At 37.9% G+C, this 24407-nt stretch overlaps 2 protein-coding genes and 1 long non-coding RNA gene across 6 annotated transcripts in view; 2 read left to right on the forward strand and 1 right to left on the reverse strand.

Moving 5' to 3' along the window:
- PCOLCE2 (procollagen C-endopeptidase enhancer 2) overlaps window positions 1-2305 on the forward strand; it is a 57326-nt gene extending 55021 nt beyond the window's left edge. For all 3 annotated transcript variants that reach the window (XM_032698158.1, XM_032698160.1, XM_032698159.1), the window contains 2 exons: window positions 387-554; window positions 1781-2305. In XM_032698158.1, coding sequence (XP_032554049.1) covers window positions 387-554; window positions 1781-1911 — 299 coding nt within the window. In that variant the 3' untranslated portion in view covers window positions 1912-2305. The remainder of the gene's footprint in view (window positions 1-386; window positions 555-1780) is intronic.
- Window positions 2306-5162: 2857 nt separating this feature from the next.
- TRPC1 (transient receptor potential cation channel subfamily C member 1) lies at window positions 5163-24403 on the reverse strand. 2 transcript variants are annotated; one of them, XM_032697435.1, is made up of 13 exons: window positions 24068-24403; window positions 22742-22896; window positions 21453-21554; window positions 20411-20613; window positions 18891-19022; window positions 17428-17623; window positions 15473-15809; window positions 13908-14047; window positions 11710-11853; window positions 8991-9166; window positions 8635-8836; window positions 7885-8079; window positions 5163-7076 (listed from the first exon to the last, which is right to left on the reverse strand). In XM_032697435.1, exons 1-13 carry the CDS (start codon window positions 24201-24203, stop codon window positions 6849-6851), a joined length of 2346 nt encoding a protein of 781 aa, XP_032553326.1. In that variant the 5' UTR covers window positions 24204-24403; the 3' UTR covers window positions 5163-6848. The 2 variants fall into 2 exon arrangements, with proteins under 2 accessions (XP_032553326.1, XP_032553327.1); XM_032697436.1 differs by lacking the exons at window positions 22742-22896; window positions 24068-24403 and having other exon boundaries at window positions 21443-21550.
- The window catches only part of LOC116791458, a 36939-nt gene continuing 36612 nt past the window's right edge, over window positions 24081-24407 (forward strand). The window contains exon 1 of the long non-coding RNA XR_004358757.1: window positions 24081-24176. This is a non-coding gene — a long non-coding RNA (uncharacterized LOC116791458). The remainder of the gene's footprint in view (window positions 24177-24407) is intronic.

Raw genomic sequence — 24407 nt, forward strand, 5'->3', positions numbered from 1 at the left:
AGGGCATGAACTATTCCCTGCTACTCATTTGGGAGTGTCAGAGAGCTGGCAATCCAGCTTCTGCCTAGAACACTTTCAATTCAACTTCTCCACGTTTTAAAATTCGTCATTAAAGGAGGATAAAGTCATACTGTTTAACTGAAATTACCAAACCCAAGAACTGGGCTTGCAAGAGACTGGCACATTTTACAACAATTTTATATTTGGTGCCACCAAAATTTGACAGTAGTGGTTTATTTATTACAGGTGATATGAATGTTTTTAGTAACTGTTGCCAGTATTATTTCCTTATTAGGGACTAATACACTTAACTAAGTTTTATGATGCCACAAAATGTATGTCTAAAATATAAATGTATCACATGTATCAAACATCTTTTTTCCTAGTCATAACTGGAACTGTAATCACAACGATAACCCGAGCTGGAAGCCTGCATGCAACAATAGCCATCATTAATGTCTATAAGGAGGGGAATTTAGCAATTCAACAAGCTGGCAAGAGTATGAGTGCCAAGATTCTCGTTGTATGTAAGCAGTGTCCTCTCATCAGGAGAAGTAAGTACATAACAGTAACTGCTTTGTGTCTTTATAAAAGACAGCAATTTTGAAAACTACTTTTTGAAATATGGCCACAAAAATTAGTAAAATTACAGTAATTGTTTCTATAGTCAGTAAAATAATCAATTTAAGCTGAAAATAACCAGTAATCCAGGTTTCTGCTGCATTTTTCAGTTTTACTTAAAAAGGATTAGGCTTACTTAGATCAAAGGAGTTCGAAAAACTTTTTTTCTTTAAAAGACATGTGATACAATGTAAAATATGATTTGGTTCTCTCAAATAAAGCTCAAATAGATTTTGGGTTTACATAAATGGAACCACAGCAGGAAACATTCAAAATAATTTATTAAGCATTAAAAAAAACCCTGATAGTGTTCCAGATAGTACTGGTGTTTAAGCATATTAATTCAAGATGGGCAGTAACAAAGTGAAAAATCATGATCAGAAACTAGCTTTTGCCTGTAGTTATCTGGCAGCTAGACACTGGAAGACATAATAATGTCCTGGGTGGAACCAACTGTCTCCTTTTACACAGACTGCTGGCTCCAAACCACACACTTGTGTTTCTCATCCTAAATATCTATGAATTATTTAATGGCCTTTACTTAGTATCTAAACTTCCCTGTTTATATCCCTATGACACAAATCCTTCCAGCCTAAGGCCTTGCAAACCCCTAACCCTTCTGAGCCATAAAAATATGCAAATCCACTTGATTCCTCCAAAGCCAGGTTCTGTCACACATTGAGTCCACCTTGCTTGCCTGACTGCCTCTCTATGTATCTAGAAAATGTTTCTGTCTTTGGGGAGGAAAAGGAATGCAAAGATTTAAGTGCACTATCTCTTATGGCCACTAACATACAATCTGAGCAAGTGTGCAAATATTGAAATGAATGAGACACATTCCACTCTGGGTGTTGATGCCTAAATTAGCCAGTGTTTATGCTGCACTTCTGATGTCTTTCAGACTCTTTGACAGTCTACATTTAATGATTGTTATATATTAGTTAGCAATGTATCTACTTGATTTGTGCCTAACTGTACTTTATGGCGTAACAAGCATGGCAAAGATGGGTAAGGAAGTATTTGCTTTAGGTAGAAGGAAAAATATGAGAAGGCATTGAAAAAAAAACAATGCAAATGAACAGAGATCACAGGTAAGGAATTGTACTTACCAAGTGACATCCCAGATTTCTGTCTTGTAATCTCATTCTGTCCTTTGTAGGTTTAAACTACATCATCATGGGCCAAGTAGAAGAAGATGGTAGAGGCAAAGTCTTTCCCAACAGCTTTGTCATGAGTTTTAAGGCTAAGAACTCAAAGATCCTAAATGCCTTGAAAAACAAAACGTGTTAAAACTGAACTCTACAGCTGCATTCTCTCATCTGTCTTGAAAAATAATTTTCACTTAGTGTAAGTCATGAAAATGCAACTGACTGTCAACAGCAAGACCACGCTGACCCCTCCTTCCCTCCCATCCACCCAAGCACAGCTGGCACAAAGTGAAATCCATTACAGGTACAGGACGAGAACAGATCCTCCTGAGTCTTAATGCTGAAGATTTGCAGCATAGCCATCTGATCTCAAACATACAAATTCCAATTACTTGGAAGATGTTAATTTATAATTGTCCAATTTTTTTAAGGAGTTGTGTATGTAAAATAAAAATTCTAAGTGCAATATTTATAGCAACTGATTTTAACTTCGCTTTTTCTTCAAAGTTTTTTTATGACATGGATTTCTGCATTATTACCTGTGCTTAATAAAATATTTTAAGATTAAATCATACACCAACTAGTTATTAATTATTTATCAGGTGGGGCAGGCTAAACATAGAAACTCTTTTGTGATAATTTACATGCTTTTGATGGTCCTGCACAGTCTGACTGACACTGACTGACTGACACTGACTGACACTTCCTTGCTGATTAAGGGCCTGATTTTCCTTACAGGGAAGTCAGTGAATCACTGATTTGAACAAGAACTGGATTTACTCTTCAAAGACTTAGAGAACTGTAAAACAGCACCATGCTTTTCACACTGATGACTGTCTAGTTAGTAAATGTCACTAATAAGGTCTGTAAGGTAATTAGGGAGGAAGGTAGGAATTAATTACATGGTGGTAAAGTACACATGCAAATTGTGTAAGTTTTCATCTCTCCCATGAAAGGACAGACAATACAGCAGTGCTCAGTCTGGCACCAGCAGTGTAAATAGGAGCATATCTGTCTAATTTATTTCATGCCTATATGCAAAAGGTTGAACAAATAGCTATTTTGAGACTAAACAGTGAGCAGACTGGAAGCAGTTAGACAGTGTTACAGTGTCTTTGTTGGCCTGTCTGTTGTATGCAGTTATTTGTTACTCTGAAAGATTATAATCAAATCTATAATCTTCTGTGGAGGAACAGAAACAGATTACAAGTAAAGAATAATACTGAGAAGTTGAAGAACATTTTTGTCAAAAGCAGATATGAAATATCTGTTCAAACTAGGAAAACCTGAATACTAATAAGAACAATATGGATGGAATAGAATCCAAAATACCTTTAAGTACTTGTTTTCCTTGTATAGAAATACCAGACCGGAGTCCTTTGGATAATTTGCAACCATGGGCAGGAAAACTAATGGAATACACAGTCCCTGTTGGAAGTCCCCTTTGCTTATTTCAGCAGTGGAATGCAGATTACCATTCTCTTCCATTATGGATTCCCACATGTAATGCCAAGAGACACAGCCATGGTGCAGCTCAGTAGTTCAGCAGCATCTGTTCCAAGGACTTTATGGGTAGCTGGGCAGGGGACAAAAGGACCAGAGGGAGGCACAGAGGTACAAAGAGGCTGTGCTGGCAGCTCACATCCAACAGCTCAGTGCTGCAACCCCACTTCACAGATTGCCTGACTGACCAAACCAAACAGCATTTCTCCGTGGAACCGACAGCAACACTTGTTTGCAAAGCAGATATAGTTTTCTAACTTTTAAACTAAAACTTTAATTTTCCAGCATTGATTCCTATGCAGGTTAAGGGGGTTTATGCACAGTGCTCTCTGCATTTCTTGGCAGCAGCCTGGGGAGGAGCAATGTGGAAATCATGCTCAGAACTACCCTGAACTACGATAATCTATTTTTATTTATGATGACATGCCCATCTGTCAGGCAGCTTTTTCCAGTGAGGCAAGAAGGGTTTAGCAGCCTATTCCTTGTCTACCAAATGGCAGGTAAGGAAAGCTCCTGCATGCTCTTCTCAACACTCCCTTTAGACCAGTTCCTTTCCCAAATCAAGGCACTGGCAGCACTAGGCCTGAAACAGGGAACAGGAAACACGGAGCACTGCCAGTTTTATCAAGTATGAGTTGGTTACAAAATACAGGTAACAACTATCAAGTTTTTGAAAGCAGGTTGTAGTGACTCTAAACTTTGAACATTTAAAACCCAACCTGCAACCAAACAGGATGAAAATTATCTAACCACAATACCATTTCTGAAATAATTTCTACAGAGATAACAATCAAAATTACAGTTTAGCAAGAACATAAAATAAGCTTTTACTTTTAGTAATGAGTGGTTTTGACCTTTCTGTTGCAAATACAGGTGGCATGAAAATTTCCATCTCCATTTTTCATTCATCAAGGCAAAGTTAGCTTTAAGACAAAACACACATTAATACGAAAGGGAAGAAAAATCAAGCTTAAAAATCAGCTTAAAAAAACCAACTCAGTACTTTTATGACTTGCATTAACATTTGTACAAGAACATTCTGAATCCTACAGCCAAGTAAACTCCAGCTTCTCCAAATTTTTTTTGTGACATCTAAAATTTCATTTCTCTGCATGTCCAGAACTATTCTGTGAGTGGGCATAAGGAGATCTTGGATCCCCAACAATACTGGAACAGCCAGTATTAAACTGCCAAATAAGAAAGCAATAGAATGTTTAACACACATGAACTAGGAAAATCTAAATGAGACAAGATTGGGTAATTAGCACTCTGTACTGATTAGCAGCCAAGCAGACAGGAAGACTACAACAGCTTTCAAACAAAACAGATGCAAAATGTTATGTAACTAAGGTATAACAGAGAACAAACTTCTCTCTCTGGTCCCCATCACTTCACAGGTATGTATTTCAGTGACAAATAAAAACTCCAGGACCCCTAGTTCCCAGCCAAATACCCCAAAAGAGCCTTGAAGTACAACAGTTCTTCCTAAAGACATCCACACTGTAGTAGGACACTGTGCCACAAGACAATGACCAAGCTGGCTCTGAGTGACTCTGCTGAACATCTGAAAAGCAGTCAGTCCATCAGCTCCTTCAGTCATACTCTCAACATACCCAGCTTCCCACAACCAACGAGTGTGAGCCCAGTACCAAACAGCTAATAATGGTCCTAGGATCCAGCCTAGCTAGTCTGGAACCAGCTCAAGCGTCTCTTCATGGCACTGGATGATGCCATTTCAATGAACCAAACAGGATGAGTCCAGGAGGAAAAAAGGCAGTAACAGACTGAAACCAGCTACCTTCCTTAAACTTATTACCTTGACATGACAAATTACTTCCAATGTGGTACCTGATATAATGTGTTTGCGATATGACTAATATTCAGACAACCACATTTTTCAAAGAGCTTTTATTTGTCTGCTTCCTTTTTTGGATCTATGTAACACAGACAGCACATAGATTTTATGTTGATGCATTATCCAGACATGAGATCTGAGTCCAAATACAAAACTCAGTGATCCTCTTTGCTTTAAACCAAGAGGTTAACTTCCTGTTCACATGAAATCAAGTATCAGAATCCCTCTAGACTGTAACATTTCTGGAAGCAGAGTATTAAAACCTAGTTCAGAAATACATAATGTCATAGTACAGAAAATATATTACCTTTACAAGAAAGAGTTTTATAAGAATTCCTTCAAAAAAGTAAACATTCGTGTGAGCCTCCACTCCATCAATCTCCTCAAATCTACTGTAGCCAAAGACCACTCTGGCTGCCTGCGCCTTCTGGCCATACAGCCATTTTAGAACAGCACCATCATAACAACAAAATTGTCAGTCAACCCCTTAGCTGTCATAAATATACTTATTTTGTAATTAAAAATACAGGAATCTCACATTTCTCAATTACAATTTGTCAGCTTGAATAATATATATATATAAGCATATAAAGGACCCTCTAGCACAGAAAATCCACAAAGCCCTTACTGTGCATTGTAAGCAAAGTCAGATCACATGTTTTCACAAAACATAGTATTCCTGACACAAACTGAATTCTAGCTTGGCAACAATTGTGGTAAAAAACAGGAAAAAAGAAAAAAAAAGTTTAAAAGTAGGATATGTAAAACCTGTGTTAAACAGACCATTCTAAAGTACATCTCTCCAATGACCAGACTCGATGATCTCACAGAAACAAGCGTAGAATGTTTCACAGGAATTGTTCAGCACTGCAAACAACAGCACTCATGTGCTCCACCTCACTTTCATTAAATCACATGTTCTAATAATTCAAATAATTTAATATCCAGATTTTAAAACCCCAAGACATCAAACATTAAATGTGCACAGGTTAGTTTTAAAATTCTGTTCCCAATCTTAGCACATATATTAAAATGTACTATTGAGGCACCGCTGAAAAATCCAAGCAGGGACTGATTGTCTTACATATAAACATAAACATTCAAGAAATAGTTGGTCTATTTTGTGTTCAAAATGTCAGTGTTCCCATGAAAGGGAAGAGTCTTGATGATTTGATGTGCTGTATTTTATAAATGTTAGTTTACAGTCAACATTAACATACAAAACTAGAACTGCCTCTTTCAGAGCCATACAGTCTTCCCATGCACTGTAACCTACAGTCAAACATAATTTCCAACTGTGCTGGAAATTTTCTATTATTCTATATCTGACTTTTCTATTAAAAATAAACGTAGGCTGGATTTTTGTTTAAAAAGCCTATCTTCCCCCACAACTTGAAAAACAAGTATCAAAAAAGAACAAACAGCAAAAATAGAAGAAAGAAAGACGTTGTGCTAGTTATGAAGCTCTGACACCTGACAGCCACACTCTGAGGAACATTTAAAAAACTCCTATATACAAATTTTATATACACACTGAAAGCCTAAGAAAATGACTATTTGCATTTATTTCAACCACTCCGCTGCAGCTGCGACTCATGCAAATGCATTTTGAAATGTATTTTTGTGCAATATCTCGTTGATATGATCCAGCAACAGAATTAGGGCAACACTTTTACCTACAGGTATCTGAAAGTACACACTTCTTGTTTCTAAGCTAGGCCTTAGTTTCTTGGATAAAACATCGCGTATTTGGAAGTTCGGAAGCCGAGCAGGTCTCTCATTTCATTGCGGAATTTCGACAGGTCTTGCCGCAGCTCGTTGAGGTTTTCCACAGTTGCCTGATCCGTACTTTGCATCTTCTGCCTCATGGAAGTCAAGTAACGGTGGACTAAGCAACACATCACCTTTTGGTAATTCTCATCTCTCTTTTGCTTCAGATTTCTCCACTCCTTTAAACAAACATCACACATTTACCGTGGAAAAGTGAACTTTGAGCCCTAAGGCCTACATACAACTATACAGAGAATAAATATGAATAACAGAGCTATTTTATAAATACATGCTGATGTGCATAAACATACAATGCATCTAAATTGCCTGCAAAATTTAAATTATAATCTGCTGTACCATCAAAACTGAAATTTTTTTATCTACCTGTCTTGGTAATTGTCCTATGAGCAATTAAGAGGTTCCATAGTCCTGAATGTCTCTCAGTGCAAATTCCATGAAGTGTTTTAGTTTGTTTATTTAATGCTATTTTTGTCAGTAAGAAGATGCAAAATTAGTATGCAAAATTACAGGGTACAAAAAAACGTTTATTTAAGAAAAAAAAAATAAAAATTCCTCCCCCCAACAATGAAAGGCTTCAGTGATCGTTTTCGGTTATTTATTTTGACACTTCTGTAATGTGTTTAAAACCAATTACCTTCCCCAAAGAATACTCTAACCTCACCATTTTTGAGATTAGCACATACTTCCCTGAGGTTTCTATGTGTTTTCATTCAATCAAAGCATTTTTTTCCAGACTATTTCTGGGGGAACTGGGAGTTGGAGGGAAGGGGGTTGAAATTCCCCAACCAGAAAGTTATTAGTACCTTACTGAAGCAGAAATAGGTGCCACTTATTTATATTTCAGATGCAATACACATTATTCTGTAGTTGGTGCTAATCTTAGCAGCGTTCACCTTATGACATTTCATTTTAGCAAGCAGGACTTCTCCAGCTTCAGAGCCTGGAGCTTTCCCAGTCAATCCTCACCTTCAGGCTGTTCTGACGTTTCACTTTGCCACTTGATGTATGAGAGCAGATCCATTTACTGAGACTGTTGAAGAGGTAACAGATAGTCTTGGGAGAGGGGATGACATTGAAAGGTGGGGGGAGTGTGCATTTGTCATCAAAGTAGCTGAGCCAGAGCTTGGCACGAGCAAACTTCCACTCCTTGTCTTCGTGATTCTAAAGCATCACAAACATTAACAGAGAAAAGAAGCAAAAATATTAACAGGCTATTTTGTAAGTTTTATTTTCTCATACCTGTAAACTGACCATTATTTAATTTTGGTTATACAGCATTTTAAGATATAGGTTACGTAGTATTTTAATAAGCTTGTTTTAATATTATAATATTAAAGACATAAAATAAGTACACTCTCTTTAATTCACTATATACTCTATGTAAGTACAAAATTCAGCCATGAAGGTATAACCCCCTTATCAAATGCCAAAGCACCACACATATCAAGAACAGCATCCTGAACAGCCACTGTATCAAGAAAGTCATCAATTCCCAGAGGGCCAAAGCCCTGCACACATTCAACGTGCAAAGTACCCATTTTATTTGGATCAAAATAAATAAGAAGTTTTTATTTGAAGGAAAGATGACCCTTGTGACCTCACTGACAGAGCTCAGCCATGAAGGTCTGTAGATTAGTCTACATATCAGAGGAAGAAATTTGTACAAATCCAAACATACAGCGAGCAGTTATTGGAAATTAATCAGAAACCACTTACTGCTATCAGCTGAAAACTTTTATGAAGCATTGCCACAAGGAGTTTAGTTAACACTATCACAACCACCACGTTGTAGGTACCAACAATAACAGCCCCCACAAAAGACTGTAATTCTTCACCATAGCTGAAACGTGTGACAAAAATTGCTACATGTGCCAGGGAGAATATGTACCAGAACAGAGCAAAACATGTGCCAATGAACCTGCAAAAACAAGAAAAACAAAAATCTGGTTAGGGAAAGCAAACACCAAAAGTTTTTAATTTAAAATTCAAGTTCATTGAAAAATTCCAATTTTGTTTAATTACTAAAGAGTAAGGGCTAAAACAAGCAACTATTTTATAGATATCAGACTCACGAATGAAATGTGTCATTGCTCTGTTGTTCACAGAAAATACCCGCACAGTCCTTTTCTTCATTTACAGTAAATCCTTTATCATAAAGTTGTGTCAATCCAATTGTGAATGAGAACAAGACAAGAAGAAACATGCCCAGGAATTTTCCAAAATCTTGCAGCATCTGCCCCATTGAAATCTGTGAAATAGATTTATTTCCTATTTTAGTAAAACATGTAGTTATTATTTGTATTCTCTCCTTCAGCCTCTAATCAGCAAAAAAAAAAAATCTATTTACATTTTAAATATTTAAGTTGAATTTTCACATGCTAAACAGATGTCAAAATTAGGAGATATCGTTGTACTGTTTTGCAAACTAAAACTCTAGATACTACAAAGAAAATGTAAGTAGTTTTCACATCACCTGATAAGTTTATATCCTACACACAACCATAAGCAATGGTATTTAGACCTTACTGTTTATCTGCAGTACCAATGGCAGTAAGGAACTCACAAGTCAACAGACAAAAGCAGTAAATTAAATGCATGTGAACATAAATACCACCACAGAAAGCTAAGAAAATACTTCTAAGGACATTGAATTAATCAAAACATTTGGAATCATAATTCATTGCTAATAAAAAAAAATTTAAAAGTAGTATACCATAGCACGTCTGCAGAATACAGTATTAATTTACTGTACATTCTATGTAAGATTTTAAATAAACATGTGTGTGTAAGCACGTAAAAACTGAAGGATAAAGTACAGAAGGTATGACAGGAAATTCTGATCATTAGTTTCCAATTCAAAATATCCTATACAGGATATTCATATGCTTATGCCTTTTTCCAACACAGAAAAGACTCTGCTTTTGACATAAGGATAAATTTTTACACAGACACAGCATAAACTGTTTATACAATTTAATTACTGTTCCTAAGAACTTCTTGAGAACAATATATCATTATAAAGAACGCAAATATATAAAAAGAGATTGGGTCAATGTAATCTTCTACATAAATCGGCACGTGGAAAGCCTAATCGTGTTTGAATCAAAACCTGTACCAAATCATAGTCCAGAACTGTAACACAGCTCAGGTTTTGCAAGTACAACTTCACTGGGAGATGAACTCCTGCTCCTGCTCCCTCCCGCTGCTGGGAACTCCCCGAGTACCCCCTGCAGCACAGCACACCCTGAGTCTGTGCAGTTTGTCACAGTCAGGGAGACTCTGCAACTGCAGCAGAGCTGTGCATCAATTATATGCACATTAGTCAGGATGACTGTCATCCTCATCCTATTTTTTCATCACATCTAAGCCTTTAATGGAAAATAAGCCAACCCAAATCCCAACAATAAAACATCTACCCTTTAACTGACACACAGTCTCAGCCAAGAGAGAGACAAAGCAGATGAAACAGGAACACATAAGAACTGCAAACCACCCAAAACTATTTTGTTTGGAACAGAGTGTAATAACCCATCCCAAATGCCAGCTGCTATCTTCATATATTCATGCTTGCCCTCTCTACACATCTGAAATCTAATTGTCTAATCTAGGGGAATATTATTCTACCTTCTGTTAATAGAAAACCACCCCACACAGCCAACTTACAAATCTGTATTATAATAGGTTTTACTAACCAATGAGTCAAGTAACTGAATGCTTAAAAATAACCCTAATAGCCAAGAGACTGCGGTAGTTGCCTTCCCCCACCCCCACTGCTGGGTTTCCATGCCATATTTGATTACCACCATTTGAACTTTGTGACCTACTTTCAGAAAATACTGTAGGAGTTGTTGCACCAGCCCTACTGGCCAACAGTAATAACATAAGCTCCTGTGTGCCTCTGAATGGGGCACTGTTGACTGTTTTTATTTACTTGGAGAATTTCATAACAGAGTCTCCTAATAAAAACTTGTGCAAGTTCTAGTACATAAATAAATATACACATAAAACAGTGAATCTCTTTAAAATGTGGAGAGACTTCAGCATTCAATCAACTTGTACAACAAGCCTAATGCTTAATGCAACATCAAGACTTCAGTATTTTTTTCAAAGTATGCAAGTACATTTCCACCTAAAATGTATAACAGAAAATTATGTCATTGAAATGTGGGGGTTTTTACTGTCATCATTACTCACGGGAAGGCTCCAGCAAATTCCAAGTAAGAATTTGTAAGAAACCTGTTCTCCCTTCTTATAACTGCCAATAAATAGATGATTATTTCAATACTCTTGAGAGATTTATATTTTTCAAACAAAAGCAATGTGCACAACTCAACATGCAGCTTCAATGAGATCACAGACAAAAACAGAAAGGCTTTTGATAGCTCTTCCTTGCTACACACCTCATTCACCCATCTCTTTAGAGATAAGAAGTTAAGCCAATTATTGTATACAACTTTACAAGAAGAAAATGATCCTTACACTTTTCAAACTGTGGACACTTATGCAGTATGTTAAGCTTACAACAGATGAAAACAAAAAGACAGTATAGGTACACTTATCATGGAAAAATACCACATGAAAGTGAACTACACAAGGTCTTTCACTCTTTTTCTTACCTTTTCCCATCTCAATCATGTTCTACATGAGAGATTGAAAAAAAAATCAAACTTCAATGCAGTATCACTTCTTTCTACTTTTCACTTTCCTACTTAACTTTTTTTCATTTATTCTCAATAAGACTCTTGATGGCAAATTAGGTTTAATGTCTTCTCAGGCAGAAATGATACTCACCTGGAGTGGTCCCAGAATAGAACTGGTTGTGTACATAAAGAAGAGACGCAGGTAACTAAGAACATTAGCAAAAGCAAAAAGCCCTTCTGCTACAAGGGTAGGATGGAATGCATCCCAGTCCTTCCTTTCAGCATAGTCATGGAACTGAAACATGAAAAGGACAAACAGAGATCAGTGACATTACAAATACAGAAATGCAGCCATGCACCACTCCCTACTTCTGCCTCCAAAACAGGCAATAGCATAAAAGAAATTAACATATATTATTCATAGATGTCTCACCTCTTTCAGAAATTTCACTCTTTTTAGACAAAGGCAGTTTAAAAGGCATTCCAGAGGGAGCCAGAAATCAGACAATTTAAATTCAACACCTAACTCTGCCACTCACTTGTTGAAACCATTTATTCCTCTGTTCTGCCTCCTCTGTTTTGCATGCTTTGTTGAAACAGGGACTCATGTACTTCATAAAAATGTGCATATGTGTATAACAGGCCTCAGTCAAAAACAACATTAAGATGCTATAAAGAAAACTAACACATACAAGTGGGATTGCAACATTGGTAACAGCTGACCTTAAACAGCTTTAGAAACACTTACGACTTGGGGTTCCTTCAACAAATTTTGTGAATGGCTACAGAGAATGGAAGTCACAAATAAACTGTTGATGTAAACACACCCGTCAAGTACTATCCACTAGGTACTACTATTTCAACTTATTCATGGAATATTCACAGATCCCAACTTTCAGCTTGGCTGAAAACACTCAGCATTTATATTACCAGCTTCTGCTGCCTCAAAATCAACATTCAAAAACTAAGGAACTCAAAGCTGCTTTAAAATAACTTGCCCAAAAGTCTGCTGCACAAAGATGGCAAGAAACAGGGATAAACATGTTTTTATACATTGCATTTGCATGTGAACAAATCCTCCTGCTACAGAGACTCTTCCTTTACTTTTTACAGCTTAAGTGCCTATAACATGGACCCAAGATGTAAGACAAACATTTTTATTTGGATTCTCAAATGATTTATAAACCATAAAAATAAATTTTGTCATATAACAGTGGCAGAAAAACCATTATGTGCCTGTTTCATAGGACAGGAGTCCTGCATCTTCCCAAAGGTTACAACTTGAATTAGCAGCAAAGGGCTCTTATCTCAGCAAAGGAACTGCTACTCGAGACATGCTGGTTGCAAAGCAAATGGCTGGGAAGGCAGCCCAACATGGCATTCTCCCTCTATTTTTTTCCAAAAAATGGAGCCTTCCTTTCCAAGTGCTTACCAGCCTCTGAATCAATCCAAGGATAGGGAAATGAGCCAAACACCAAGTTGGGAAGAACCAAACCAGTTTATTTCCCTCCCAACTACCAGACAGCTGTCAACTTACAGTTTGCAAGATAAAATAATGGTGCTACTGCACTGGCTTGAATTTTGCTAAAATAGTCACATTCAATTGGTCTGGCAGCTTGCCACATGCTGTGTGGCAAACAACACATGCAATAGAATGGTAATGATGGTCTGCAAAACTCACATCTTCAACCAAATCCAGATGGCTTTTCATAGAGAAAAGACAAGGTTCCTCTATGGTCTCAGTGTTTTTATCCTTACTACCATAGAAAACTCCAACCAAAAAAACCCCACCAAGCCAAAAACCAATTAAAAATCCCCCCACAACCACTTAAAACATTTGAGTATATGTAATCAAAAGTTAAATAAAACTTTCTGCAACAAAATAGCATTAGGCAATCCAAACACAGAGATTACTATTAGCTTTCTGTACGGTACTATGGAGTCAGGCAAGCTCAAATGCCACATCAGGTGAAATGCACTTCCCTAAACAAAAATCAAGCCCCTGGAAGACCAGCCAGCTCTTACAAAGGAGGACAGTAGCTCTGTTTGAGGTCTCCAAGTACTTGGACACGTCGTGATGTGTTTTCTAACTCCTATCTGCCTCATCAACTTCTCCTCAAGAGGCAACAAGACCTGAGGTCTTGACACCTACATGGCATATACCCCATAGAACATTTAACCCCGAAGCCTGAGCTGTACCCACAGAGTAGGGATGTTACTAATGTTGTGCCCTTCACCACAACCTACTGCTGCCAACACACCACGTGTAACACATCTTCCTGCACTGTGCAGCACTGCACTGCTGTCAGATGTGCTCAGAGAAATGGATCTATGAAGACAAGTGCTCACCTTGTTATGGGCAACGACCTTGAGGGCAAAAGTTGCCAAATACAGGGAGTTCATGACAAAACTAAGCTGATTACGGGATTCTTCTAAAAAATCTTCTAAACCCTCATACCAGAGTCTCTTAACATCTGACCACACCATTCCTGCAGGAAAAATAGAAAACCCAGGGAAGTGAAGCCATTGTACTGAACAGATATTCTTTTACATACAATCACCATGTATTTTACAGTGAATTTGTTACAGAATCAGTAAAAGGAGATGGAGAAGATGCTACAGTTGATGTTATTTACATACACAAGAACTGGAGTTCTGTTGCTTTATTTTCCTGTGGAAGACACTTGTATGATTTACGTTCAATAAATTAGAAAATTACTTTATTCCTGATTTTGAAAAACTTACTACTAACTTTATGTGTTAGAAATTCTGCTGTGGCCATTTTGACATTGATTTTTAGAACGCATTTTAATGGAACTATGGAATATCATATGGGAAATGGAATATGGTGAACCCTTGTTACTTGGTTCTTTTTATTCCAGCTGATTTTGTAACACATTTTCTAAATACATTATTTTTCAACTTACTGAATATTTGTGAGGAATAAGTACAATATGCCATTACAAAAAAAGCATTTAAACTATAAATGCAATTACTATTTAAAAAATCCGTTAAGATTCAGTAATGTGAAAAGTAACCCAATTTTAATGATTATGTTACTCAGAGGTCATACTTCAATCTTACTTGAAATCCACATTACAATACTACACGAAGAAAATAAAATGTTTATAGTCAAGACCACCTAAAGACACACTTCATCTACAGAAGATTTGATGGAACAAAATAATTTCTAAAATCAGATATTAAATCTCAAATTAAAAGAGGAATCTATTTTGCATTCAAAAGGTGAAGTTTTCAAGTTTTAAGACCTGCCTGTGTTTGTGGGGGGTACTGAGTATTTCCAAAATCTGCATGAACTACTCAACATTTTTCATATAGCTCAACAGTGAAAGAAACCACCATTACACAAAAAACCCCACCCTAAAGCATCAAATAAATCACCCAGAACTACTTAGATAAAAAATTTGTTCTTTTTTTTTACCGTGTCATTGCTTCTTATGAGTCTGGTCAAACAAATGATACAGATCTAATCATCACATTAAGGTAAATTTTAATGTAAAAACAAACACATGCCATCCAACTAAAAACATGGTAAAAGGTTTTATGAATTTTCAACTGAAAGTTCCTGAGAACTCAACAAAAATGATACCTGTGCTCCCTCTGCTGCATCAACCAGAATTGACATGCAGTCTTTCCAGTAGTTATGATAATCAGTGGCAATGTCATTCAGAAATGGAAAACCATACCTTGAGAAAATACTACTTGTTTCTGTGTTTTAAAACAAGCATGAGGTAAATGCACATCTTCAATTAATTAGACTAAGATGGGGTATGCATGCAGACATAAACATATACAACATGAATAACATGCTGGTTTCCTAAGAAGGTTACACAGGTCATTACTGTGCCATCAACATCAGCAATTGCCATCCAACACACTCAAATCACACCTACCAATTAGCCAGATTATCAGGAGATAGTCTATTCTCTCAAGGGCTGGTCCCATTGTATTCTTCTTATTCTCATTGTAGACAAGGGAGTACAAATTAAGCAATAAGAGAAACGTGAAATATGAAGCTCCATGAATAATAAACTTCATAAAAGGAGTGTGAATCATTCGACCAACTCGAGATTTAGGAGCTAACAAGTAACACAGGGACAGAACTGGCCAGAAAATGCCAACCATCAAAACAGTCAAGATCTTCTTGCAGGTGTGCTTGCGGCGATAGCCGGCCATCTGCCCGAACCACACCGTGTTCAGGAACTGCTGGCAGTTTGACTGGGCAACAAACTGGGGGGGAGAAACAGACAAGAAACCAGTCTCAGGTTTCTTAATACACATTACTAATTTACATTATTAATTTTCAAACCATGTGTAGATACCAAGAAAAGGCAAGAATATCAACTTGAAATAATTATCTCGTAAGATACCAAAGCAATATGGAACCACTATGCATAAAACCAGCCATTATTCTGATTTCCTTTTGGAGTCAGCAACTAAACACAAATTATACACATCAGACTGTCAATGGGTTTTAGGTTAAGAATTTTGATTTCTAATAACGTAGAAATCTAGCAGATAAATAACATCACACCTCAGACAGCTCCACTCTGTGTGATTATAAAGTATAGTGATCTTAACTGAAGAATAAAATACTGTTATTGTTGAATACTATGTACAATGTAAAACACAAAATGTTGTAAGATGAGGACCAAAGTGGTCAAGCGGTTTTATACATATGAATTCTTAAAATCACTATGGCTCTATTCAGCAGGGTTAATTTTACATCAGAGTAAGTTATACATATCAATCCCTCAAAAAAAGGCAAGTTTGTCCTGAAAGTTATGTATATTATGCAAATATAGTTTTAAATTTCAGGTGCTTATCTGCATGAGTTACAAAACAATGTATTTCACCAGAGAATGGTCTGTCGTTTAATCAAAAAAGAACCTTGCTGTTATCATCATATCCTATAAAGCATCATAAAAACTGTCTCTACAGTAAACTTGCCAGGAATAAAGCACATTCTGCAGATACTTTCCTCATACCACACAAAAAAGTTGTTATTTTCTAAGCACTGTGGTAAAAACAAGCTATGCTCAGACCCAGAAGAGCATCTGAAACACTTTAGTGTGCTTCTTGAATGAACACCAGAAATATGTAATGCTGCTTCTAGGGCATTCCATAACTATGGCTTATGCCTTTTAAACACCATGTGTTTCAACAGTTTCACCAACTGTTTAAACCCAGACAAGTAGAACAGACAGAATTACATCTTCTTCTGCAAATGCTAACTAAAAACGGATTTTGCATGGAAAGCAAACTTTCTGTCCTTGGTCCTTGTACTGGGAATCCCACAAATACCCATTTGCCTTCTAGCACAGAAAAATAGAGTTACAATTTGTCAAGGGACAAAGATGACAATAATCTACTGCATGAAATAAGTTGCATATTGATGGCATAAAAAGCACTGCTATTCTGGAACAGAGGCACTATTCAGTTATACCAGCACAGGTCCAACTTAATTACTGAACAGCTCCAGCAAGGCTGAGACAAAGCTGAACAGTTAATGACTAGTGAGAGGATGATAAATCATGTTTGGCATCTAAGGATCCATGCCTCCCTAGGCAAGAATTTAATGAGGATCTGAACAAATAATTACACTACCAGAGCTGTTCATAGAAAAGCAGTAGTTTATACTCCAAACCAGAAAATACTACATTCTTCTCCACAGTAAGTACTGAAGAAACACTCAGTATCTTGCAGCATCATTTCCCTGTTTTACATGCTGGTACTCTGTGTATTACCATCTCTTCCGCACATTTATTTCCATTTCTATGTCTAGAGGCTCAACAACAAGTAGCAAAATATGATATGGAAAGTCTAACAAATTACTGCAAAGACAAACCTCTTTTTGATTATACTTGATTGCAAGTTTTAAGCGGCTTAGGTTCATCCTCTCTTCCAACAATCCTCGCTTGTCTACATGTTCATCGCTGGATGTGTGATTCAGAATCACTTCCAGCTCCCGGGAATTCCGTGCTTGTGCAAGCAGATCTTTAGCAAAGGTTTTGCACTGTTGAGCGAGCTCCTCATAATCATTTCTGAAAGACACAGAAGCAGAAGGTACTATTACACTGTTCTGATATTATCCGTTAAATAATTAACTACCCCTTTGTGGTTGGGATTGTATGTTACGTTGAGACAAATTAAAAGAAACCCCCCCAAAAGTCATGTGTCAAGGTCCAAGCACTCCAAAGACAACTCTGAGTAGTTCTCACCATGTGACATGAACGTTACACTTCTGTTTAGTTTGCAAGACCACTAGAGAAAAACTGACAAACAGACTTACAGCGTACAAATCCTCATCTCATGAGTTCCATATACAGAATGAAAGCTTAGAATTATTTCCAGGAGATAAGGAAGTGTGGTAGGCACAAAACATGGCACTGCTAAGTAATCACTTGGACTTGCCACTTGACAGGAAGTTGTTTTGGGTTTTCCTTTATTCCTGTAATCTGAAAATTAAAGTCTATTCACTGAATACTAAGTATTAATACAATAAACACAGGAAAAGAAACCACATGACTTCCTTGTCTCACCTTGCACACTGTCCATTTTAGTGCCAACCTGTACCATAAAAATGCAACAATTGAGCTCTTATTAAGAAAGACAAGCAGATAAAATACAAAAAATTCACATGCTGTTTAGGAAAGTAGAATTTTACCTCATATAAACACTTGCTTTCACATTCTTGGAAAGCTTTTGTGCTGGTAAGTTACAAAATGGTAGAAATCTGCATAGTTCAAACATGAAATTATACTGACCATTTGTTCATTAAATAGAGCATTTTCAACATGAAATCTCCACACATATGCATATTTCATATATATATACACACACATGCACTGTTCAAAGTCTTATAAGGGGCAAACTTAAGAAACAATGCTCTAAACAACTCTCAACAGGAGTCAGATCAGTATAAACAAGTTATTACATATTTCTATCCTGATATAGGAAAAAAAGTGCAGAATACTGGTGAGATACTGATATGATTAATAGATGTATGATTTTCACATAAGTCAGCCTTTAGCATAATTTCTGTTTTTCAGAGTAGAGCTGAAATTTGAACTGTTGGTGCAACTATACAGATTGAACTGTCTACACCTAAAAAAATTCAAAGTAATTAAACTGTCAAAATAACTACCAATGAGGCATAAATTATATTATATAACTTGTTATTATGTCTATTTATCAGTTTAAACATTCCAATTAAAAAAAAAATTAAGAATAAACCTTTTCTAATGCATACACGTTTCTGTACATGTAATTTCATAAGTATTAAAATTAGTTTGTATTTTCAATTCCTACCTGAATTCAACCTCAACAAGGCTTAATTCTTTCAAGTCTGCACTGAGTTCAAAAGCTCGTAGGATTGGATCCTCCTCTGTCAACATTATTAAAGCAGGACTGGCCAAACACCGATAGATGTCAAGACGAAACCTGTGACAAAAGGACAGCGAGCAAAATGAAGGTGTTTCACTTCATTAGCAGTTTCAAACCAGAACCTATTCCAAAGGTTTGCACAAGCAGCTGAAAGACAAAACAATCTGCTTTCTTAAAATCAGACACTACAAGCATTAAGTGTGGTATGTCATGGAAGACACAGTTCCATGACATATTTAGAATCCTTAAGTACCAAAAATTGGCCAAACTGGTTCTCTCTTCCTTTCCTCACTACTTTCCCTGTTATCAGCACAGCAGCAGAAGGCCATCAGTCAAGGTAAGAGCATTTGTAAAATTCTGACATTTTAAGTCAGAGACTGGATGTTGCAGCTGGTGCCATGGTCTAGTAACCAGGGTGGTGTTGGATCAAGGGTTGGACTTGATGATCTCAGAGCTCTTTTCCAACCCGGGTGATTCTATGATTCTATGAAGTCAGGAGCTTTAATGTGCAACACAGAAAAAACATCAGGGAATGTGTTTGAAGGGATGTTTTCCTCTTGCAAACTGAGTGACTCAAGAACACTAAAAAAAAGGATGCTATCTGTTCTAGTTTAAACTAAGAGCTGTTATCTCAAATGTTTCTATTTTTTTGTCTGCTTGGGATACCCTGACACCTTTTCTCATACTGAAGCTGATGACATGGAGTATAGGATGGACACGAGAATGTGGACTGGAGCAGCCAAATACCAGTAACAATTATGTTTCCACTTCTCTTATTTTTTAGTATTTTGCATACACACTGAGTAATTACACAGTAATTAACTGCATATTGTAATTGCAGTACCCTTATGATCTTTGAGCTCTGTAATTTTTCATCCCAACTCTCACATATAAATTTTATTCAATCCTCACACATGTTGTGTGAGTTAACCAGACAAAATATTTACCAGACTGGTAAATCCCTCTCTTCACCTGAACCTTTATTAAAAACCTTTCTACTTTTAAAAATAATGAAGAAAAAAAAAGTGTTTGCATACATCAATCCCTGATACAGAATTATCTACCTCCTCATTCTAGTTCAAACCCCCCCAATATTAAGTAATTTGAAAAAAACTTTATTTGCATAATCCCTATGCTCCCAAGACAAAGTTAGCCAGAGTGTTTGAGACACAACTGGTAGCAAGGAAAGGCATGTAGCTTAATATGCACAGTGACTAAGAGTATAAAACCAAAATGGAAAAAAAGCCACTACTTCCCACCAGCCTTTTCAAGTACAACCCATCTCCAAGAACTACCATCTCTCACAATATGGGCTACAATGTATTACAGGAATTCACTGATAAACTTCACCTTAAAAAGAAAAAGGAAACATACTGAATCTGACCCAAGCAATACGTGAGGACTAAGAAATTTTTTTATTAGGTACTATGACTGCTGAGTCTCACCTGGAATGTCGTAGACTATCTTTTTTGTTCTTGGCAGTACATAGTGTGCATTCACAGCCTACAGCATGAGGTTTGGGCAAGGATATATCCTGCTTTAGCAGCATGGTGAGAATTTCATAGTTGTTCCGATGAGCAGCTAAAATGACTGGTGCCACATCCATGGTCGTTGAGTACTCTGGGTTCTGAATGCGTTCCATTAATTTCTGGAATAAAGCACAGCAAGTGTCTAAATTTATTACCTACAGTTCTACTACAGTGCTCACATGTAAGGGGTTTTTTGACTGTTTAACAGTGAATCTGTTCTTCAAAATGCTTTCCAATGTTTCGTAACATGAAAAGAAGGAAAAATTTGCAAAAATATTCAAACACCTCTCAGGTAAATACTGAGAAACAGACACGGAAATGTTTCTGATTTATTTACACAGAAAATCTGACATTCAATGCCTACTTTCTCCAATATATGCGTGATATTAAAAATTCTTATTTTGCTGTAATATGAGAAAAAATTATTTTATTTACTAAGTGCAGAAAAAATATCTTGAATGTGCCATACTCTGTCAGACAATACCTTATTCCTTCCCTTCCTCCACCTCTGGTTGTGTACTTTTAAAAGTTCTCTGACAATTAAGCATTCCAAGTTAAGTTTCAAGTGATTAATTTCAAGGCGAAGATCTGACATTTATAGATTTGCTCAAAAAATCTATGAAGCTTCAATACATGAGTAAACCCTTTCTAGGTCAAGGCTGCTAACCAGCTTGCAAACAGGCTACAAGAAAAGATTTATAACCACTGTTTTCATTCTCTTCCAAACTCGGCACCTATTAGCACTGGCAGGTATAAAGGTGCTGTATTCCTTAGGCCATAAAGCAAAACAGTGTATTCCATCTTTCAGACAAATCAGGCTACAAAAATTATCCTCAGTGCCCAGGTTCTATCACCTCAGAGATGCAGAACTTAAGAACATTGTTTTAAATACCACAGCTACCCAGAATGAGATAGCCCCCACTCCCCAACCAAAAATCAAGGACTAACAACACTCAACCACAATGGTTGGTCTGGAGGATCTTTTTGGCCGGTGATTAAGTAGAATGTCCACAGCTCCCACCACTTCCGAGTCAATAGCCACCAAAAGTGCATCTGATGACTAAGGAAAGAAAACAAATCATATGTGAAAACAGCAGTAACTTAAAACAGCATAAAGAGTCAAATGCAAGGCAAACTGCATTTTTTAATATACTATTTTAAATTTATATTCCAAGTACTAAAACAACGTTCTGCATTATTACCAGGCCAATGATCAGGATACAAATGCAGGCTGTCATTCCAGGAGTGCACGAAGCCTCACTGACAATTCGTTTCATTGCACAAACAGCAAAAGAACAAACTGCAGAAATTGCTTTCCAGCAAAGACAATGCTGAATACTTGCAAAAATCAAGTTCTAAGGGACAGTTTCCTATGGTACTAAAAACATTAAAAGCAAGTGTCTGTGTGACACATCTTGGGCCTATGGGATACTTCAGCCCTGCATTTGCAGTAGCTTTTCCTTCCTAGCTGGTAACTCCTTCTGCAACTTCTCCTAAGCTGAGCTAAGCAGCTTTTCATTTTCCCTTCAGTTGATATTATTCTTTATAATTCACTTCCAAAAATTCAAATTTTCACTTTAAAAAATAAAAGACACAGCTTTTATTATTGCCACTGACCCAGGGAGGGGAAAGCTTGTTGTTTTATTCATGCCCAATATCAAAAAATGTAGTAAGAAATGCTACTTCTCCCTGTCTTACATACTTAAGCCACCATAGCTTCCACTCTCCCAGCAGCAACAGAGATGCTGCATACAGTTAAGGAAGCATTGTTGGCAGGGAACTATTCTGCCATCAAGCACAGATCAACTTTAATAAGAAAGCACTTGCAGAAATCCACATTTGTCTTAACTTAAAATCAGCTAATATAATGTGCATTTTTCTGTGTTACCATTGAAAAAGTTATTATACTCCATAGCCAAAGGGATATCTGCATTTTATACTTTTAATATGATGCACTCACTATATACTGTTTATTTTGCTTAAAGATAATTTGTGCATTTTATCTGCAACAGGAATAATATTTAAAATAAAATTCAGACTTGTTCATATGATTGAAAATGTTACTTATACATTCATATATACATACAAAAAAGTAAATTTTTGTGAAAAAAGCCCACTTTTGCAATTATTAAATGGAAAAAGAACTGAACTGCCTATAAAGGTAGATTGTATTCCCTTCCAAATTCTGACGGATTAACAGAGAACATATATGACTACACAGAAAATTTTCAATAACGTGTTGTATACCTGGCAGCCATAATCCAAAAGGAGCTGTAGTATGTCCAAGTTTTCATTTTCAATGGTTATGGTAACAGCATTTCGTCCAAGCACATCCACACAATTTATGTTCATTTCCCCTGAGCTGTTTTCCTCCAGGAGTTTCTTAACCATGTAATAGTCACCTGCACAAGTAACACATGGATATCACTCTGTATTATCATAAAGCATGTGAACATTTTAAGTACCAGCTACCCACAAACAAGAGAACATTCCATAGCTGACAACAAGACACCGACAGACAAGCAAGAAGCCAAGGTAGATAAGCATTCTCTCATCAGGCAAAAAACTAAAGATTTACGTCTTTTCAGGAAAGCAATAGACATGTACTTCATCTACGCCCTTAGTTCCAAACACACACAAAAGCACGGGTAGCTTTCGAAACTGTCTCTGGGGTAACCCATTATTTTGCAGCATAGAAGACCATGATCAAGACAGACCTTAGTGTAGAATACTTACAGAAGTATATATAGAATACTTCTACGTGGAATAAAATACATAAAGACCCTCCAAGAGCACTGAATCAGCTGTTATATGGACAACTAGGTTTCCTACATTTTTTGTCACGCATCATTTTAGTTCCCTCAGCCCCTGCTTATACTTAAGGGAGCAAGCTGTGGCTTCATCCGATGTTCGGGACAGACTTCACTGGCAGAGCACAGTTCCTAAGCTCGCTGGTTGATGTCACCACAGAAATACTCCCACGGGTGCGAGCAAACCTAAACTCAGGGCCAGCACACATGTCAACACCCCACAGCCGTGCCTGTGCACCAAGCACGAAGGGCCGCGCAGCACATCAGTCAAAGCCAATCTCAGAGTCCAACATTTCAGACGTGTTAAGATCAGTTTTATTTAAGACCACATTTCTACTCAACGGTAACTAAATACAGGCATAAAGAAGCATATTTTAGAAAGCAAAATCTCTGCCCGCCCACAACCACGGGTACAAATCGCAGGATATCGGTCGCGCTTATTGCGGTGATATTAAAATAAGCCCCGATTTTACGGCAGCTCCACATGCACAGGCTCTTCTAACAGCAAACGCAGCAAATAAATACCTTACGAAATGCTCCTGCACAAACCGAACTCCCTCAGGAGTTATTTCCCGGCAGAAGGAGCCGGGGCCGCTGGCTCTGGGACAGCGGGAGGCGGCGGGGCCGGACCCGCTCGGAGGTCCCGCCGCCCCCGGCACCAGGCGCGGCCATGGCGGGGCTGACCCCCGGCGCCGGCGGGCGGGGGGGCTCGGGCCCTCGGGGCGAGCGGCCGAGGCCTCGCTGGGGGGGGCCGGGCCGGTACCTTTGTCGCAGGCCAGCAGGAAAAGCTTCTCGTCCAGCGTGGTCTCCTCCTTCACCTGCCGCACGTCCTTCAGCGCCAGCAGCTTGTTGGGCGAGGCCGAGGCGGACGGGTCCGCGCTCTGGTACAGGGAGGCCATGGCTCAGCCAGGCCCATGCGGGCGCGGGCGGGGCGCTGTCACGGCGCGGTCCCCGGTGCCCACGGGCCCCGCGGGGAGCGGGGCAGCGACCCCGGCGCGGTCACCCCGCAGGCGGGCGGGCACGGGGCAGGGCGGGCAGGGCCGGGCCGGGAGGCCGCTCCCCGCCGCACTGCGCAGGCTCCGGGCCCCGCGCTGAGGGCAGCG

The sequence above is a fragment of the Chiroxiphia lanceolata genome, chromosome 10 (assembly GCF_009829145.1).
Source record: "Chiroxiphia lanceolata isolate bChiLan1 chromosome 10, bChiLan1.pri, whole genome shotgun sequence".
Lineage (NCBI taxonomy): Eukaryota > Metazoa > Chordata > Aves > Passeriformes > Pipridae > Chiroxiphia > Chiroxiphia lanceolata.

Excerpts from the sequence above, each read along its gene's own strand:
- TRPC1 (XM_032697435.1), bottom strand. The coding sequence starts at position 24,203 with ATGGCCTCCCTGTACCAGAGCGCGGACCCGTCCGCCTCGGCCTCGCCC. Across the intron at positions 9,167-11,709 it reads CTATTCTGGGACCACTCCAG|ATTTCAATGGGGCAGATGCT; the intron begins GTGAGTATCATT and ends TCTATTTCACAG. Across the intron at positions 8,080-8,634 it reads AAAGTTTTCAGCTGATAGCA|AATCACGAAGACAAGGAGTG; the intron begins GTAAGTGGTTTC and ends GTGATGCTTTAG.